Here is a 20,719-nt window from a genome sequence, read left to right on the forward strand (position 1 = left end):
GGAAAATTTTCACTGTAAATTCAAGTATTTTAGAATTATTTAAGTAATTATACAGTGACATTAAATTTAGATTTTTTTTCTACCCTTACAAACCCCCCCCCCTGCGAAGAAATTAGAACAGTTATATATATATATATATATATATATATATATATATATATATATATATATATATATATATATATATATATATATATATATATATATATATATATATATATATATATATATTTAAGATCTCTTGCGCTCATCGCCTTCGTTACTCTCCAAGATTTTTTGGGTCTTTCTCTCTTTCTGCGGTTTGGTGGTATCCATTGCATAATTATTTTTGGGAGTCTTGAGTTATCCATCCTCTGTACATGTCCGTACCATATCATCTGTTTTCTTTTTATGTCTGTTGTTAGAGAGCCGTTAACCCCCATTCGCTGTCTTATCTCATCATTACGTATTCTCTCTCTGCGTGACACTCCTACTGATCTTATAAAAGCGTCCATTTGTACTGCCTCCAATTTTCTTCTGTTGTTTTTGGTTATTCGCCAAGTTTCCGCTCCGCACAATAGAATGCTTTTAATAAGAGATTCGTAGATGTTGTGTTTTCTTCATTTTCCTATTTTATGACTCCACAGTACGCTGTTTAGACAACCTATTGTTTTTCTGGATTGTAGGTAATGGTTGCAGGGCATGATGATTTCGTTATTTTCTAATGTAATGTTCAATATTTATGTTCGATATGTACACGTCGAATGATTGAAAGCTTATTTGGAATCTTAGCTAACAGGTTTAGAGTATTACTTAATCCAATAAATTTAAATGCAGATAAAGTAGAAAAAATAATTTTGGCTTGCTTAGAGTTGCATAATTTATTAGTTTCAGAGAATTTTAAAGCATATGTAAAACAAGATGGATCACAGGTTATGTTTTCAAATAGATTAAGTAATCAAGCAGGTAATCGTTCGACAGGTAAAGCTCATAATGTAAGAAATGAATTTAAAGACTATTTCAACGGTAACAGTGGTTTAGTTGATTGGCATAATGCTCTCATACAGAGATGTAACATGTAAAAGATGTATATTATTATTATTAAATAAGTAACTTGAAATTTAAATAAAACTCAACACACATATTTATGGATTTTCATTTTTAAACTTCTCGCAAACCAAATAATGTTTGTTATTTTTTCTTGTGTTCCTAATAATCTGTCGTCATCAAATACCAAAAACTCTAACTGACCCTTTACAAATTCTGCAAATATTTCTAAATTTGACTTTGCAGGAAGAGTCTCCACAGGTTTTTGCTGCTCTTTATTTGCCAGAGCATTTTTTAACGTTGACAACATCAGCCGCTTTATTGAAAAAATCTCCTCATCGTTAGGTTTATTTCCTTTTTCAGCCTCTTTCTAATAATATCTCATCCAGAGGGGGTGTTGTCTCTTAATGAAGGGGTAGGCACATTCTGTGATGCAGACTCTGTAAAATCAATCATATCAATAAATGATTAATATGAGAATAAATAAATACAAATTTATTTATATTTTTATTCATATTTTGAAAAGTTTCTGATTTAGAAAACGATTACATTAATAATCACATTAATAATTAACGGTTACGAAACATTAATAAAAAAAAGGCTTTTTAGCTCATGTGATTTTAATTCCCACTATTTTTTTTATATCCTCACACTATCCTAACACCATTAAAGGTATATCCTCAAACTAAAATTCCTCGTAATTATTTTCCTATTAAAAAATTTCAAACAAAATTGGCAAATGAAAGTTTGTACTCACAATACAATAATCATAATTTTAAACATTTTCGTTTTCGATCTCCTCTTCTTGATTCCGACTGCTTACAAAATCTATTTCATTTTCTTAGACATAATCCATGGTAGCATTTTCATTTTCTGGTAGGATTATTAAAGACGAAAGGCTGTCCTTTCAGCACCTAGGTATGCAATGCTCTGCTACGATTAATATTTTTTTCATAATACCATTGCGAAGGTTTGTCGATCTAAAATAATTATAGAGCAATTAGTTATTAGATTAAAAAAAAAACATTACCTATACTGCTACTTTTTTCATGTCTATTTGTTTGTGTACCAGACTCATCGTAATGGTTTCATTGTTAACAAAATTCTAAATTATTCGAACAAATAGACATAAAAAGACTTAACGTAATAGAAATATTACTTACATCACCGCTACCAGCTCTGTTTTTTACAGATGATAAATATCTTCTATGTTATTGTAAGAAGTTTGTTCGCATATATTTAAACTTGGCTTTTATTAGTGCCACAGCTACATCTACACCAAGCTTGCACAATTCCGCCTTTATTTCTCACAAAGCTTTTATTCTCGCATTCCTATTTTTGTACAATGGATGTTTTGGCACATATAAACAAGGATTTGCTTTATATAGCTTAACTAAACTTTCTATTTGATTATGACTACACATATTTAAAAACAGAATATAAACATACGTAACATAACCTCACTTTTAGTTAATATTTTATCGTTCTTAGTACAAGAAATTAGAACATGCTCTTTTTTTTGTTTTGAATCAGCACACTAATTTGTAGATAGAATATTCTAGTTACTAAATTAAGTACTGAATTTAGCATAATGGCAAGCAGACCTAGCAGAACTTTAAATAACTTTTGGTTTTTGTTGTATGAAATAGAAGCAGCCACACTAAATAAAGCAATGGTAAGAATGGTGAACGTTTTATATCCTATCAGATCATTAATAGTGGAAAACGTCTATAAATTAAAACACTAGATAAAGGATTACATTTTTTAAGATAACGTGCGATTTCCCAGCTCGAAAAAGGGAATCTTATGCCCCGAGAAGTAACAACCAACTCCTTGTTCTGAGCGATAACAACCAAGTCATTACTTGGGGTTTTTGAGGTAGATGAACACGAATATTATGACGGCGATATCCTCGAGCTACCTGATGCCCAGGTTGAACCTCGTCTTCTAAAGTTTTATGTTAGTTTCATTCAAAATCAGTCAAAAGTTATTACTCGGGGGTTTTCAAACTCGATAAACACAAATATATGACAGCGATGATCCTCGAGCTACCTCGAGTCCTGTGTAGATCGCGTCTTCTAGAGTTTTATGTTATGTTTATTCAAAATCAGTCAAAACTCATTATTCAGGTCTTTTTGGGGATGTTGAAAGGGAATATTAGGACAACGATAATCTCCAAGGTATATGGTGGCCTGAGTAGACCTCGTCTAAAGTTTTTTGTTAATTTGTTATTTAAGATTTCTATTATCATAAAATTCCAGGAGGAGAGGTCCACCCTCCAACAGGTAGCCCGAGAACCATCGCCGTCATAATATCAATATTCAGTGACTTTGATAACCACAGAGTAATGACTATTGACTGTTTTCGAATAAAAAGAACATAAAACTCTACGAGACAAAGTTCACACTGGGCACACACTATTATATTCGTGTCCAATCACCTCGAAAACCCTCGAGTAGTTATTGCCTACTGATTTCAAATAAAAGTAACACAATCCAGAAGACGAGGTCTATCCTGGGCACCAGGTAGTTAGAGGACCATCATCGTTATCGTATTCGTATTCAGCGACCTCGAAAACCCCCAAGTCATAGAACTGAAGTTATTCCTGTCGATATTTTCTAAATTGCAAATTTTTATTTTCTATTCTGTTTGGAATACATTTCCCTCATATACAAAATGCAATTGTCATTTTACCACCATGAATTTTGTTCACAAACTTTCCTGACACTTGCCTGAATCAAATGCAAAAAGATGCACTGCGATTCATCTTGCTGCGGAAAATTGGTAAGTTTAGTGCTTTTTAGTCCTTGTATTTCCTAGCCTAAGTGTATGTGACCAAGTGAATGGGATAAGTTTCAATCGAAATTAAAAGAAATTAAAACATATATAAAAACGCGGGGAAAGCAAAACTCAAGGGGTGCTAACTAGGTTAAAATTGATTGATTATGTTTAGGTCATGCAGGAATAACAGACGCATATTTTCCCGACGGAAGAAATTTGCATATAATTATGTAATTGTGCAAAATCTCTTTAAATTGTGCAAAATTGATCCAAAAAAATTCAACAATAATCTTTCTGACAATCTAAAACATTATTAGAAGAAATCTGTACCATAAGCAATATTCTAAATTTATTTTAAGAATCTCACCTCTTACATCAAAAAAATGTAAATTTAATGAACTAATTAATACAATATAAATCGACATGTTGCTAATATTCATTAGTAGCTAATGCGACTGACATAAAATAAAATAAAACATTTTTTTTTTAATATTTTAAAAACTTTCCTAAGAAAGATTTCAGTGTAAAAATAATTGAAAGAAATGGGCAAAGTTTGGAGAATTTTTTGTTAAACACTAAGAAATACATTTAGTCTTATGATTATAATTTAAATATTAAATTTTTATAATCGGTTTAAATAATTTTATTAGTATCTAGTAGTTTATCTATTATTTGTCTAGTGCATCCAGTAAACAATAACAATGCACCTAACTGCATTGGTTTTTTTTAAAACCAACGTGATAATATATCTCTGATTAGGTAACCACGTTAAATGCATTTTTGTCTATAAATACAGAATATTTTCCCTTTAGCTGTAGTTGTGGGGTAGTCTACACTCTGGTAACAGGCTCATTTATTTCTACTTCAAAGGTAAGAATTTAAACTTCTATAATTATTGAAATAGTTTTGCTATCTTAAGTTGTCTTTGTTTTTTTATTTACAATTTATTTACTACTTAGGTTTTCATGATGTATATCCTTTGGTTCTATGTACTTTACACAAAACTACTTTTGCGAAAACATTATTTTTTTCGTATGAATTGCATTTGTTTATTAATTATACATTTTTAGTAAGGTTTATTGATTATTGTCGGGTATACTTTCTTAATCTTTTTTACTTTATATTGTTTCCATATTATATTCTTGTGCACTTACTCTTCTCCGATTCTATATTTCTTTTCATATTGGGGAGCAACATTTTTCCTTGGACAATCCTCTCCATTTGTTTGATTATTTTGTCTTCTTATATAAATAAAGTGATATATGGTTAAATGCTCTTATAAATGAACTTTCAAATAAAAGGCAAATATCGAGCACAGTTTTTTATTAAACCTTGCTCAAGTACTTTCGCTCCTAGAACATCTTCAGGGGCATTTCGTCAAAATTATAGGCTACTCAACAATTTGGTGAATGTCATAAAGAGTAAATAATACATTTATACAACACTAGACACAGGACAAACAGTTTAATTTTTTTTTAAATTTGAAGAAGCTACATAGTGGGTGACATTCTCATTCTCTCTCCTGCTGTCCCCCTGTATGTAACTTCTTCAAATAATAAAAAAATTTAACTGTTTGTTCTTTATCTAGTGTTGTGCAAATGTATTATTTATTGTTTATGACATTCACCAAATTGTTGAATAGCCTATAATTTTAATGAAATACCCTTGAAGATGCTCTAGGAGCGAAAGTACTTGGGCAAGATTAAATAAAAAACTGTGTTCGATATCTGCCTTTTATTTGATTAAAGTTCTTATATAAATGTTGTAGTTCTGATCATTGTGCTGATAGTTTTCTTCTTTTTCTAGTAATTATCTGTTATAAAATGTTGGTAATCATTCTGGCAATGAAAATTTAATTCTTAAGTTCTTAAGCCAAAATAATAGTGTTCTGTAGACATTTCACTCACCCTGCACTTTTCCTTACAGACTGAATTTTAATGTTTTTTGTTTGGTTTAATTTCTCAATATGCTACCCAAAGAGTCCAATTTCTTACGTTTTATGTGTATATTATTTCTCTTTCTTCATCAAGTTTGCGAAGTAACCTTATGTTTGATATTTGCCTAGCCATGAAATTTTAAAAATTCTTAATCTCCAATGCTTCTAAATTTTTTATTGTTGCTTCAGTCAAGGTCCAAGACTCTACTCCATATAATAAAGATATATAACGTAGGATCGTAGCACCGTGAATTTCAATTTTGAATCCAAATTTTATAGACGGTAGTAGATAGTTTAGTTTCGCCAAGTAGAAAATCTTAGGTTTTCTAATGTTGTTCAAATTGTATGGTTTAAATCATTTGGACATTTGGGTAAAGGCTGCTCTGACTTATTCAATTCTTGATTTTATTTTCTGGAAATTATCGACTATTCATTTAATACTGCACTGATATATTATGGTGTTAATTTCTAGGTCATATTTCTTACCAATCTCATATACGTTGTTTATTAAAAGCTTTATTTATTGACCAATCAGCAAAAATGACATTTAATATTTTTTACACTTTCGACTTTTAATAGTATTCCTACTTCCGTGAGTTCTAGAGCTTCTTAGATAATTGCCCCTGAGTATATGTTAAATATGACAGGTAACAGTATACATCCTTTTTGAATTCTTCTTCACGTGCCATATCAGAGTTATTTGACATTGGCGATCACCATTGCGAAAGCTTGTTGATCTTCTGCCATATGGAATAATTGTCCTGTATTTGCTTTCTGAGTCCATTCACAAATGTGTTTTAACCAAGAAACCTCTTTTCTTCCTACACCTCTTCTTCTTCTTTAGGTGCCATCTCCGCTACGGAGGTTGGCAATCATCATAGCTATTTTAATTTTTGAGGCAGTAGCTCTAAATATTTGTTTTAAGCTGCATCCAAACCATTCTCTCAGGTTTTTAAGCCATGAAATTCGTCTTCTTCCAATGCTTCTTCTGCCATCTATCTTTTTTGCATTATGAGTCGCAGGATGCCATACTTCTCGCCCTGCATCACATGTCCGAGATACTGTAGCTTTCTTTCTTTAATTGTAAGTTCAACTTCCTTTTCTTGACCTATTCCTCTCAGTACTTCATTGTTCGTAACTCTATCTACCCAGAAAACCTTTATAATTCTTCTATAGATCCACATTTCAAAGGCGTTAAGTCGTCTCATTGTGTCTAGATTTAACGTCCATGATTCCATTCCATAGTAGAGTACACTGTATACGTAATATTTTGTTAGGCGTACTTTAAGAGCTTATGTTAAATCTTTGCTACATAGGACATTTTTCATTTTCATAAAATTCGAACGTGCTTTTTGACCTCTACTATCAAGATTTCGTTAGTATTATGGTTGTTTTTACAAATTTTCATAAACTTCGTCTTTTTGATATTGAGCGGAAGTCCGTACTCCCTACTACACATTACTATTTTACTTATGAGTCTTTCCAGGTCTTGTAAACTATCGGCTATTATTACTGTATCATGTGTATATCTGATGTTGTTAACTAAGACTCCATTTACTCTTATGCCGACTGTTTCATCTTCCAGAGTTTCTCGAATTACCTCCTCAGAATAAGCGCTAAATAATAGAGGTGATAGTATGCAGCCTTGCATATACCTCTACGGCCTTCTATTTTGCCTTTAAGATTTAATTGTAATATTCTATATCGATTTCCCTTCATATATGTTCTAGATAAAACATTATTTTTGTTGACCCTTCTTAGTACTTCCTCATTATTTTTTCTTGCTGTCCAAGGTGTCTTCAGCATACGTATATGAATCCACATTTTCTATGCTTTAATTCTGTTCATATTTGATGCTTTTAGTGTCCACACTTCTACTCCATACAAAAGTACAGACCAATATAGCGCTTAACCATTATTTGTCTTGGTTCTAGACTGAGATGATTATTGCAAAAAAATGTCTTCATTTTCATAAAAGTAGTTTTAATATTTACTATTCGTCGTTTTATTTCTATGTCTGGGTCTAGTGGGTCCGTTATCATTTAGCCTCTACTAGTCCACTACTACTAAACATAGACCTCTTTCTTGTATTTCCAACCCCGTCTATCTTGCGCCACTCTTATCCAGTTTTTATTGTTTCTACTTAAATCGTCAGACCATCGTGTAGGTGGTCGACCTACGCTTCTCTTGTCTTCTCTTGGTCTCCATTCCAATAAACTCTTTGTCCATCGCACATCCATCATTCTAGCTATGTGTCCTGCCCTTCTCCATTTTAGTCTAGTTATCCTTTCGATGACGTCAGTCACCTTGGTTCTTCTCCGGACCTTCTCAGCTCAGGTGGGTCAGTTATGAGAGTTTCCAAATATGTAATTTTGTGAACTTTTTCAACTTGGACTCCATTTAATTGAAGCTCTATACCTGGATGTGGGTTACGACTAAAGACTAAATATTTGGTTTTGTTCCAGTTTATTTTAATGTACATTCCCTCTCCTACTTCGTGAATACGATCAAGCAGAATTAGAGACCTTCAATATTTTCTGACAGAATTACTGTATCGTCCGCGTATTTAATTACATTAAATAATTGATTTTGATTTCATATTGCTGTCTCTCAAGTGCCTTTTTAAATATCTGGTTCGAGTAAACATTGAAAAATGTTGGGGACAAAATGCAACATTGTTTGACTCCTCGTTGTATCTTCCAGCATCTGCATTAATTTTACATGCTGTACTATATCGAATGCCTTTACTAAGTCAACGAAGCATGCAAATACATCTTTTTTTTGATCGCAAAGATATTTGGCGCAAAAAGTGCCTCCCTAGTTCCCATATAACATTTCTAAAATCAAATTGCGTATCTTCGAGGTCTTCTTCGCATTTGGGTCTAATTCTATTATGGAGTATTCTTAGGAAAATCTTAAGAGCATCTTAATTTCATAATTTTAGCATTTTTTAAAGCATGTTCTACCTCTGATTTTATAATTTCTGGGCCGTTAGTACAATTCTGGTAGGATTCGGTAATATTATTTCTGTCATCTTCAAACAACTCTTGTACACACAGTTGCCATTTCATTCTTATTTCGTTCTTATTTATAATAATTTTGTTGTTATTGTCATCAATCTTTCTCTCATCCATTTTTCTTTGGCTAATTTGATCTCCCTTTTAATTCTTCTCTGTAGGTATCTTTATTCTATGTTATCTTTTATGTTTATATCATAAAAATTAATTATATTGATTTTTGTTTTTTCTCGTTGGATCCGTTTTAACCTTAGTTTACTATCTGACACAAGGTTGGTGATCCAATCCAATATCTGCTCGTGGAAATGTAGTGACTTTTTTGGCGGCATTTAGGAAGTGCTCACTTACAAGTAAATAATCTATTTGGTTTCTTAAAGACCCAGGGCTGCTTTAATCATCAAACGGAGCTGTTCAAGTATATAGTCATCGCTTGGGTAGATTATACCAGGTGCTCGCAATAACCATGTCGTTATATTTACAAAATGCATACAATTTCTGTCATTAATTGTTAGGCTGTCCAAGACTATAAGGACCTATAGTTTGACTTCGTCGACCTTCCACAATTTATTGAAGTCGTCTGTGATATATAAAATTTCATGTTTAATAAAATTGTGTAAGATGTTTAGCATTTGATTATAGAGCTTTCCGACTTCATCGTCATATTTTCTATCTGCCGTGTGGGCTATATTTGAAGTATATTGGTTTTGAATGGTTGAATATTTATTTGGAGTAATATTATTCTATCCGATACTGGTACGAAGTTGGTCACATATTTACTCAGTTCTGATGTTACTAATATACCTACAACATTTTTGTGGTGCGAGTCTTCTGTGTTGTTACCGGAATAATGTAATATACTAACGTCCTTTTACATGTCCCTGACTTTGGTTATCTCAATTCGCTGATTCGCAGTAGATCTATTTTCATCCTTTTCATTTCTTGAATTACATTGTCAAGTTTTCCAGCCGCAAATAGACTTCTGACATTCGATATACATATTCTCAAATTAGATTTTCTACTTTTTAGGATTTCTTCACGAGGTTTTCGTATGTTTATGAGTTTACAACCTGAGAGAACTTTATAAAGATAAAGATTCCAGTATTAATTTCTGACTATCCTCAGGTGCTTGTCGTCAATTACCATATCTTACAGGACTTCCATTAGTTTATTATGTTCGCAAATGTCTTAATAATAAATGAATTGTCATAAACATTACACTTAATATTTCTGAATCTTTGGAATAGCACTTTTATGTTAGATAGAGCATCTCTTGTTTCCAGACCTTTCATAAAACAAAATTATGTTGGTGATACTTGTTTTTCGTAACTTTCGTATCATAATTTCGATATATAATTTTTAAAAATTGTTTCAAGAAGTGACTCATAACCCATTGTTTTATAATTCGTTCACTTGTAGGGCCCTGGCTTTTTTGGCAGAACTACCAATTCTGATCTCAACCATTCTCTGTGTTAACAGAGAAGTGTTAAATATTTTATTTAAAATGATCTTTCCTGAAGTCTCACCACATATTGTTCTGTGTTTCCTGATGTTCTCTGATAGCACTTCATCTAGACCATAAACTTTTTCATCTTTAAGGAATATTATTGCTGCTTTCACATACTCTGAAAGGATGTTCCTATCTGTGACTGTGTTTGTTATGTGCTGTTCTACGCTTAGATCTGAAAAAAATATTTTTTGTAATTTTTTATGGTAATTTGATTTGTTGGTTATATACAATTGTTTTTCCTTAGTCAATTTTTATTTTTCCTAATAATTTTTTCTTGAATTTTTCTATTAGTTTCTTGACCTTGTAAACACCAAATGTGTTGCGTTTTGTTTTTGATATTTTCTTCCATATTTAAATGTTATCTTTAAGTTGATATTATTTTGCCTTATTATCTTTTCTCTTATATTTAAGGGATCCTATAGCCTCTGTCGTATCCCGCATTTCGACCTTTACCTCTTTCGATCGGTTTATTCATCCTCATTTATGACTATATCTCTCATTATTCCTTCCCTCTGTTCTAATGTTGGTCTTCCTCTCCCTTTTCTATTCAATGAAACATAGTTTAAGGCCTGTTTTAGCCATCGTCTATATTCCATTCGCATTACAAGCACGTACCATAAAAGTTGTTTGAATTCCATTGTATCTACGATATTGTAAATCGTTCCTGTTCTTCTTCTTATTTCTTCATTTGGGATGTGATCAAGTCTGGATATCTGACACGCACTTCTCAGATAGTCCATTTTTACCACTTTTTTCTTCTCTTTCATCGTCATCTGTCAACATTCAGATCCGTACGTCAAAATTGGATATATAACCGACTTGTAGATTGTCATTTTTGGTCGTAAACTAATTTTAGGAGACCAAAGTAATGATTTTAGTGTTTGCAGCGTATATCGGCAGTATTGTTTTTTTTTGCTGAGTGTCCCGTTTCGTATTTCTTATTTCGTATTTAAATTCTTTGCATTCTTTTATATCTGTAATCTAGAATTGTGGGTCTTTTCCTTCATCCTTTATTCTTATATATTCCGTTTTTTTAATGTTGATTGTGATCGCTCAATTTTCGTATTCTTCAGTTAACTTTCAATTCATATAATCTATATCTTCTTCATTATTTGCCATAATCACTTGAACCTCTTCAAAACAAAGAGTTGTTATGTACTTGTTTCCAAGTTCCCAATAGAGTTGGATATAAAGAACGTCCTTGTCTCAAGCTTTCTCTGACAGGAATAGCTTCTGCAATTTTTTTCTTTATTTTAACGACAATTTTTGCATGTACATGATCGCTATAGCGTTGATGTATATATGACTTAGGCCTGGCTTCGTCAATATTCCAAACAATATTTTTAAGGGTAGTGTATCATAGGCCTCCTCTAAGTCAACAAACACTAAATCTTCTTCTTCCTATGCCGTCCCCATTAACGGAGGTTGGCGACCACATTTTTAAAAGCTTCTCTGTCTTTTGCAACGTGGAATAATTCGTCTACAGTCATGTTTGTCCAGTCTCGAATATTTCTTGCCATGACTTCCTCTTTCTACCTATACCCTTTTTGCCATCGACTCTACCCTGCATGATGACCTGCAGAAGACTATATTTATTATTTCTTAGTATATGTCCAAGGTATGCAGTTTTGCGTACTTTTATCGTTCTCAACAATTTTTTGTCTCGACTCATCCTTCTCAGCACTTCCTCATTGGTGACCCTGGCAGTCCATGGAATTCTCAACATTCTCCGGTATATCCAAAGTTCAAAGGCTTCAATCTTTTTAACTATTTGCGCTTTTAGTGTCTGTTAGTTGCTGTAGGGCATTCTTTACTTCTGAGGGTAAAATTTGTAGGTATTGTTTTTGTTCACCTATATCTTGTTCATTTTCTCTCTCGTCATGGAACAGGTGGATTATATATTGTTCCCATACTTCCTTTATTTTGCTCTCTTCAGTAAGTATTTCTCCATTATTATCTCTTGTTATGAGTGTTCTTCTTTGTCTGGTGTTGCCTGTAAGTTCTTTCATTTTTTTATGTAAGTTTGAGGTGTCATGTTTGTTGCTGAGTTCTTCCAAATCCTGGCATTCTCTGTTCATCCATTCCTCCTTAGCCTTTCTGATTTCATATTTGATTTTATTCTTAATGGTTTTATATTTATTTTCATCTTTATTTTTGTATTTTCTTTTTTCAGTTATTAGCTCAACTATTTCCGGTGTCATCCGAACACTAAATGAGGCGGTAAATCTCTGGCTGTTATTTTCTCTATAATTTGTTAAAGTACAAATATATTGTCTACAGAAGATCTGCGAGAACGGAATCCACTTTGATCTTCTATTTCTTTATATTGATTTTCGATTTTTTCTTTCATAAATCGACCGTATAACCTCTCCAATGAGCAAATAACGCTTATACCTCCTTTTATACTACCTTATATATAAACCTATATCTAACCCTTTTGTCTCCTTTTTTGTGCATAGAGCTTCTACACGCCAAGCTCCAATTTTCTAAAATATTTTCCTGTTCAATTGGACGTTTATTAAAGATCTCCACTAGCAATTCTATTAATATTGACGGTCTGAGCTTTAATATTTCACTGGGGATATTTCCAGGTTCTGTGACTCTTTGTATTTGCTTTAAGGTCAGTATTATCTCGTCCACACTGATTGGTTGTACTTCATCTTCCTGATTGTTTGAGGTTTCCTATAAACTTACATGTTTTAGATATTCGAGTTTCACCCATATATCTGTTTATTTTTTCGCATTTTTTGTCCCACGTTTTGTAGTTTCTTTTGGTTGCAGTTTTCTTAACTTCTGTATTCCAGTAAGTGTATGTTTTCCAGTCGTCTGGATGTTGTGTTTGTAGTCAAGATTCGAAAGCCTTTCTTTTGACCTACCAACACTCTTATTTCTTGTAATCACTACTTTGGATCTTGGTTTTGCACATTTTTCTTATATCCTATGACCCCTTTTTTACATTATGTATACAATATTATGCCGCAGTGCCGGAGCGCCAATGGCAGCCGTTGCTGCCATTGGCGCTCCACTGTCAGAATGTGGTCGAATGGCAGAAGATAGAAAAACGTGGAGGAACATTGGGAAATTTAGCTAATAGCTTCATGATATCACGATACCTGCATCAGGTCAACGACTAAGAAGAAGAAGAAGATCCAATATTTTATTCGACAGTATAGTTCTTCCACCGTCTTGTTTTCGTTGCCAATATTTTGTAGTTTTGTAGCCAATCTGAGTTTGTACAAAAATTGGGTGGATTCATTCTTTAGACTTCCCAAATTATATTTCTTTATCCTCATATTTCCTAGCATTGTTTGTTCATATGGATGGACGCTGTTATTTTCCTGGTATTTAATTAACATCTTTGTCATGGTTAACCACACTTTGGTCCTCGATACATCTACCTTTACGTCAAAAACTTTTAGATTCAATTGTTAGCGCATGGTGATATAATTTATTATTGATCCTAGCCCTCTTGTTGGCTGTGTCCATGTATATTTTTGATTGTCTTTATGAGCGTAGAATCTATTTGTCACTTTTAACGATAAGCTCTCGCATAAACCAATGTCGCACACCGTTTTTATTAAAAGTAGTCTCTCCATACTTTCCAATGATTTGATTGTTGTCCCCTTGGGCATTTAAATCTCCCAAAATGAATACCTCCTTGTTTTTTTTTAATGTCTTTAAATACGTTCAGTAGATTATTCTAAATTTTTCTTTAGTTCTTATCGCAGCGTCTTCGTTGAGAGCATAAACTCTATGATAGCTATATTATGGTCACTTTTAGTCGGCTCTATCATGATACGTATTTTAGTAATTTATTGTGAATAAGTACAGCTATACTTCGTTTGGCTCTATCACTTTTTGTTACACCGCTATTAAATTGAGTATAGTTGCCGACTTTTTCGTTGCCTTTATATTTTTTTTTTGTTTCTGTTAGTACACAGATATCGATTTATATTTTTATAAGTTTCGATATCACTTTCTTTTGTTTATTTCTGATACCATGTACGTTCCATGTGACCATTTTAAATGTCAGTTTCCGTTGCAATTTTCGTCATCGTTTTATTCTATCCATATTCCGAGACAAATTATCGAAATTGCTAGCATATTTAAATCGATTTCCGAATGACGAGTTGCTAGCACGTGGGTCCAACTCTCATTCTTAAAGAAGCAAAATTTTTGTACCGGCTTTTTCCCCCAGCCGACTTGTTCCAGTTTTTAGGCACCGGAAATTCGCCTGTTACCCTCTCTACTCTGCTGCATAGCGCACACCCATTGTACGCCGTACACCCACTGACTACGCGACAACTGTCTTCGAGTGTGCTAGACTAGGATTTGCTGGCAGAGCTGAGTTTTATTATAGTGTGAAGGTCGGCACCTCACGCTGCCTCCGAGGTCCATTACCAGCCTTAACCCACCACTTTTCTCTTAATTTGTTTATTGATGGACATAATGTACATATCACTACCTATTTTGCTCTTTTATCTTTCTTCCATTAGTTGAAGATTTTATCAGTATCCAGGATTTCTTCTTGTCTGTACTTTCTCTTATCTACTAATTATTAAGATATTGTTCTGAAGCTATTTTCTTGTGGCATGTTAAAGTAATTACTATTTAAATGGGAATAAGCCACAATTAAAGGTTAAGTACGTTTATTGACGTTTTATTTTCCACTTCGGAAATCGTTCTCAAAATACAAACATTAGTAAACTAAACAAATTTTGCTGGTAGTTTACTTCACGCTTTCATATTGTTACAGGTTAAACATTTGTCAAGATGTCTCGCTCTAAAACTCATTTGGTTGCCCTTTTCGATAGACCAAGAGAGTTGGTTATTATGCCTAAAGGACCCAATAACATATCATTTGATGTTCCACTTGAGTATTTGGTAAGTATACAATATAAACGATTTTATTCTTTTCAGAATTTTCGTGTTATTGGATTAGACTAATGTCAACAAACATGGAGTTTGAACTTTTTATAGAACCTTATTATAGGACAATTAAGTTAGATTTTTACTCGACACAACTGTATAGCCGGGTTTGAGATATTACAAAAAGACTCTCATCTAGGGAGTCATCATTTTTTAGTGGAAATATGTTTAAATAAAAAATCAAAACGCGAAACTTATTATTTTCCTTATAACTTTGTTTGCAGTGCTTGTTTCCTGGTTAATTATTTGGTCACTATTAATCTTATTGCATTTGATATTTTAAAAAGTTTTTAACAAAACTCTTCGTTTGACAAGTCTCAAAAATCCTCTATCGTTGTTTTACGTGTTTTAATTTTACGTGTTTTAAAGTTCGAAAGAAGAATTCGTTTTTTTCGGCAACAATTTTTATCAACAAGTTAATGTTAATCCAAAACTAATTTCAATATTTCTTTAGCCTGAAAAATACAAATACATAGGAGGTCAAATTTCTAGTCGATTTGGAGAAGAAGCTACCGGAGGCAAAGTTCCTGTCAATACCATCTCAATTCCACCATTAGGAGACATTTTAGACTTAAAGAGAGATGAAAATTTCTCATTGTGGATTCCCAAACATAGAAAAATTGCTGGCGAATTAATTAATATCTACTTAGGTAAAAATATAGTATTAGAATCATTACTTAAACATATTTTTTTCATTAAAGCACGTTAAATATTCTATTTTCAGATTTTTTAAATAAGGATAAAAAATACATATATTAAAAAAGTATTTATATATACACACATATATACATATATATATATATATATATATATATATATATATATGTATATATATATATATATATATATATATATATATATATATATATATATATATATATAAATCATCAACCTCTATGCGTCCACTGCTGGACATAGGTCTTCCTCAGCTCTTTAGATCTGTCTCTGTCTTATGCGGCTTGCATCAAGTTGCTTAAGGTCGTCAGTCCACCTGGTTGATGGGCGTCCTCTTCTCCGTAGTGCTTCCTGTCTTGATCTCCACTCGACAATACGTTTTTTCCATCGGTTCTCTGATAATCTGACGACGTGTCCTGCTCTATTTAATTTTTATCATTTTATTTCTTCATTTCTCTCAGAAACTTTTGGCGCTCCATTGCTCTTTGGGTCACACGAATGTTATTCATTACCTTTTTTGTGAGTGTTAATGTTTTTGCTTCATAAGTCAGTACAAACACACAAAGATTTTCCTTTTGAGGCATATGGGTAGATCTAATTTAAAAACATAGTTTAATAAACCAAACGCTGCTCAGGCTAATCCATTGCGACGTGGGAGCTAACATGTCTTATTATCTCTGCCCAACCGAATTTCATGTCCTAAGTACTTATACGATGCAGTCTGCACAATATCCCTTCCATCAACAGCAATGTCTCGATTTATCACCAGATTAGTCATTTTTTGCGTCGTTTTCATATTATTCTTCAGTCCGACCTCCAAGGAACGTGATATAATTTATCAAAAACTATTATTGCATCATCTATACGATCGGCTATAAGGACAATCTCATCTGCAAATCTCACATGACTGAGTTTCTCTCTATTAATATAGATACCATGCTCGTTCAGACATGTAGGTATGTTCTAAAAGCGTCATGAATAACTTTGTAGAGACGGTGTTTTCTTGCTGTGCTCCTCGCTATATACAGAATATATTTGTTTCTTGTTCAGATAGTCTTACGCTAGCTGTGTCATTTTGATATATCATTTTGATATATATATATTTGACTATGTTAGTGAAGCGATGGTCTATTTGGCATTCTGTCAATGCTTTTAACATTTTTTGATGGCTTATTCTATCGAATGCTTTCTCACAGTCCACGAATATTAGTGCCAATTGTTTGTTGTATTTTGCAGACTTCTCTATCAGGCTCTTCTCTCAGTCTCACTGATCAGGAGCTGATCCTTGTCCATTTAAGCTGAGGCTTCTCGTCAAAAAAAGAGTTCATCATGGATAAATTTTCCTGATGTAAGAAATTTAGCAATCTTTGCCCTCGTTCATTTTTTTCACCATATCCATACTTACCCATTGCTACTTCTGCATTATAGTGCTTAAACCTAGTTTTCGCATTTAAGTCGCCCATCATTATTGTGTAATATGCTGGTGTGGCATTTAACGCTGTTTTTTTAAGTCCTCATAAAATTTTTCAATTTCTTCATCCGAGTGGGGAGTCATTGGAGCATATGTCTGGATTAACTTAAGGTTATATCTTGCACTTAGTTTCAAGATGAGATATACAATCCTCGGGCTTAAACTCATAATTTTAACTATATTTTGTGTGTGCTTTCCATATATAATGAATTTTACTCCACCACTTGGTTTTCGTCTTCTCTAAAATGAAATACGTTTCCTGATTTAAGAGTAATTTAGGCTTCTTCTCTTTGTCTATTTAGCTGAGACCGATGGTGTCCCATTTTATTATTCTTAGCTCCTCCTTCAGTTTCATCATCTTCTGGTCTGGTATAAGACCATACAAGATAACATTGTATGAAGTAAAGCCTGGTTACTCGCCAACACGAACACTTGGCTAGTGCGTGTTGGCGAGTTGGTTTGGAAGTGGAGGGAGGAAAGGGTGGAGATAAGAATGCTATATTTCAATTTGATTTAAATAATAACAATCTTAATGTTGTAACATATCTCCACTTTGCCTCTTTTGACAACAACACCAAAGATACGCCTATAAAAACATAATTATATATTAATGACAGTAAGCAATGATACATCAAATGTCAGTTTTTACTCTTTGTTCGTTTATTAATATAGCGTCTCAATTTACGTGTTTCGGTAAGGTATTATATGTTTTACAATAAAATCTTCTGAATTCTCGATTCTGGTCTGGTAAAAGGAGTACCTGCCGAAACGTTGATTTTGATGAAATAATAAAATCTAGTTCCAAATTTAACATTATACTAGTAAAAATTTATTTCTCGTATACTTTAGGAATGCGTGATGTTGATGATCTGCTTTCTGTTGCGGTTTATACTCGTGACAAAGTAAATCCGTACCTTTTCAACTACTGTCTCTCAGTAGCATTGTATCACAGGCCGGATACCAAGGACATAGATTTGCCGTCATTTATTAGAACCTTTCCAGATAAATACGTGGATAGCAAACTGTTTGGCCAAGCTAGGGAAGAAGCGACTATTGTACCTGTAGGATCCAGAGTAAGTTTTAACTACATGTTAAATATGTAAACTTTTTATATTTATACTCGTACTAATAATTAAATTATTAAATACTACGCAAATTATTCAATCAAATTAAAGACTGAATGTAAAAGTTATGTGTCTCTGCCTAAGACAAAAGATCGGGCGTAGTACCAAACTAACCAATACATTTTTAGTGAAATCTACTACAGATACGACTAATTAAAAATAGTTTGTTTTCCAATCTGTAAAAAATTTATCCTTTTCACTCATTCAATTGCTAGTCTTTTACTTATGCTGAGTAAATATTTTGAACAATGCTCTATCTGATCACTACTCGATCAAACACCAGGAGCACAACAATAGCATACTATATCCGTACTATCAGCTAACGAAAATCCAGTATTAGATCGTTAGACAAAACTTATTCCTCTATTGATAAGACAAAATTGCTATATAATAAAAGTTAACTAAGCTCACGCAGTAAACAGAAAAAACAACAAAAAAAGATCATCCGTAATATACCTTTAAATACCATGGTTAAATAGCATAGCCTCCACATAAACCAAAAGCTTACCAGCAATAAACCGTTTGCTAATATTGTATTACAATACATTTTATTAATTTTAGAGACCAATTGAAATTGTTAAGGACTTTACTGCTACTGACTTGGAGTCAGAACATCGTTTAGCTTATTTTAGAGAAGATTTGGGTATTAATCTACATCATTGGCATTGGCATCTGGTATATCCTTTCGACGGCGCAATGCAAGTAGTAAATAAGAATAGAAGAGGAGAATTGTTCTATTACATGCATCAGCAAATAGTCGCAAGGTAATGCTCCATAAATATTTTTAACTTTTTACTATTTTCAGAAATGGGTTTTCTTTTGGAATTGAGCATTAGCTCAATGGTTTTTATAGGAGCGTTCAATGTTTTTATAAAGATACGAATGAATTCAATTTCTGGGTATCAATCTTTCAGTGTATTTATTTGTGTAACAAGATAGTGACACATACAAAAGTATTTGGATTTTATTTTTTTTTTAATTTACATGCAAACTGACATCCATTGATACCGGAAGTAAGCTTCATATTGTAAATACACATTTGCATATTGTAGTAATAGAATAGTAAAAAACATTTGGTTTTTTACTATTTTATTACTACGTTTGTTTAAATTAGGCTTTAAACACTAATAGGTGTATGAAAGTTGAAGAAATTTATTAAAGAATATATCTAGTTATAGACGTATTACCATTCAAGTTGTCTAATATATAATTTGTTGTCATAATTATTAAAGAGACGCTTCTCAGTTAAAGAAAGAAAAGAAGTGTGTACTTTGTTGAATCATATTTTAAATTTTGACTGTGTTATTGATGTTTATACTGAAAGAAAACATTGACAAGACATTCTTCTTTTAAATATTCTACCTAGGTGTTATTGGACAATTTCACGATTGATTATTAATGAAGAAGGGAAATTTGAGTTCAAATTGATCATTAAAGCTGAGCTTTTCGCTTGTAGTATTTTTCTCACAGCATTATTTTATGCTGTGGGCTATTTCATGTGGGGCAACTTATTTATCTTTTTTTCTTTGAATTTAAGAGTTGATTTAAGTTTTAATTCGTATCTTACCGCGAGATATTTAATTTCTACTACTTGGATTTTACTTTTTTGTTTTTTGGTTAAAGACGATGATTTACATATACATAAACGTTAGTATTGGTGTGCATATAGACTTAAATAAAAATTATTTTTGTTTGTTTTATTATTGTCTCTTAATTTTTGAAAGCTTTTTCATTGCAAAGTCTAATTGTAGTGTCTTATTTATTACGTTATTTATTTCTAGTTGAATTGGTGATTTCAGAAACAACATGAATAAGAAATTATAGTTTTGAGTAAATTACAAAAAACTGTTTTTATGCGCTGTAAGAAAAACTGATTTAAAATTAATTGTCGCAATATTTCACTATACTGAATATTATGTATTTCATATTTTTTGTAAAAATTGTTTTTCTTAAGTCATATTAGGCTTTTAAAAAAAGTGACTTGTGGTTTTGAAAAAAAGTAAAAAAAATATTTCTTTTTTTGAAATTTTATTATCTGTAAAAGAAAGTATAAGCAATAATCATCATTAATTGCATCAGTAGTAGGCCACTGCATAATCTCTTCAAAAAATGATATTTTTTCCTCTGGTATGTAGTTCATGAGTTTGCGTCTATTTTCAATTTTTTTTATTGTTGATACCAGATTGTTGTGCCAGAACTGTTGATAAAAATGTAATTTTATCACTTATTTTAAGTTTAAAGTTGTTAGTGATA

At 32.3% G+C, this 20,719-nt stretch overlaps 1 protein-coding gene across 1 annotated transcript in view; it reads left to right on the forward strand.

Annotated features, from left to right (window-relative positions):
• Positions 1-4,533: 4,533 nt before the first annotated feature.
• The window catches only part of LOC140443675 (phenoloxidase 1-like), a 35,930-nt gene continuing 19,744 nt past the window's right edge, over positions 4,534-20,719 (forward strand). Inside the window, exons 1-5 of the mRNA XM_072535048.1 lie at positions 4,534-4,677; positions 15,024-15,151; positions 15,651-15,846; positions 18,192-18,415; positions 19,028-19,230. Coding sequence (XP_072391149.1) covers positions 15,041-15,151; positions 15,651-15,846; positions 18,192-18,415; positions 19,028-19,230 — 734 coding nt within the window. The 5' untranslated portion in view covers positions 4,534-4,677; positions 15,024-15,040. The remainder of the gene's footprint in view (positions 4,678-15,023; positions 15,152-15,650; positions 15,847-18,191; positions 18,416-19,027; positions 19,231-20,719) is intronic.

This window comes from Diabrotica undecimpunctata, chromosome 6, assembly GCF_040954645.1.
Source record: "Diabrotica undecimpunctata isolate CICGRU chromosome 6, icDiaUnde3, whole genome shotgun sequence".
NCBI classification, from domain to species: Eukaryota; Metazoa; Arthropoda; class Insecta; order Coleoptera; family Chrysomelidae; genus Diabrotica; species Diabrotica undecimpunctata.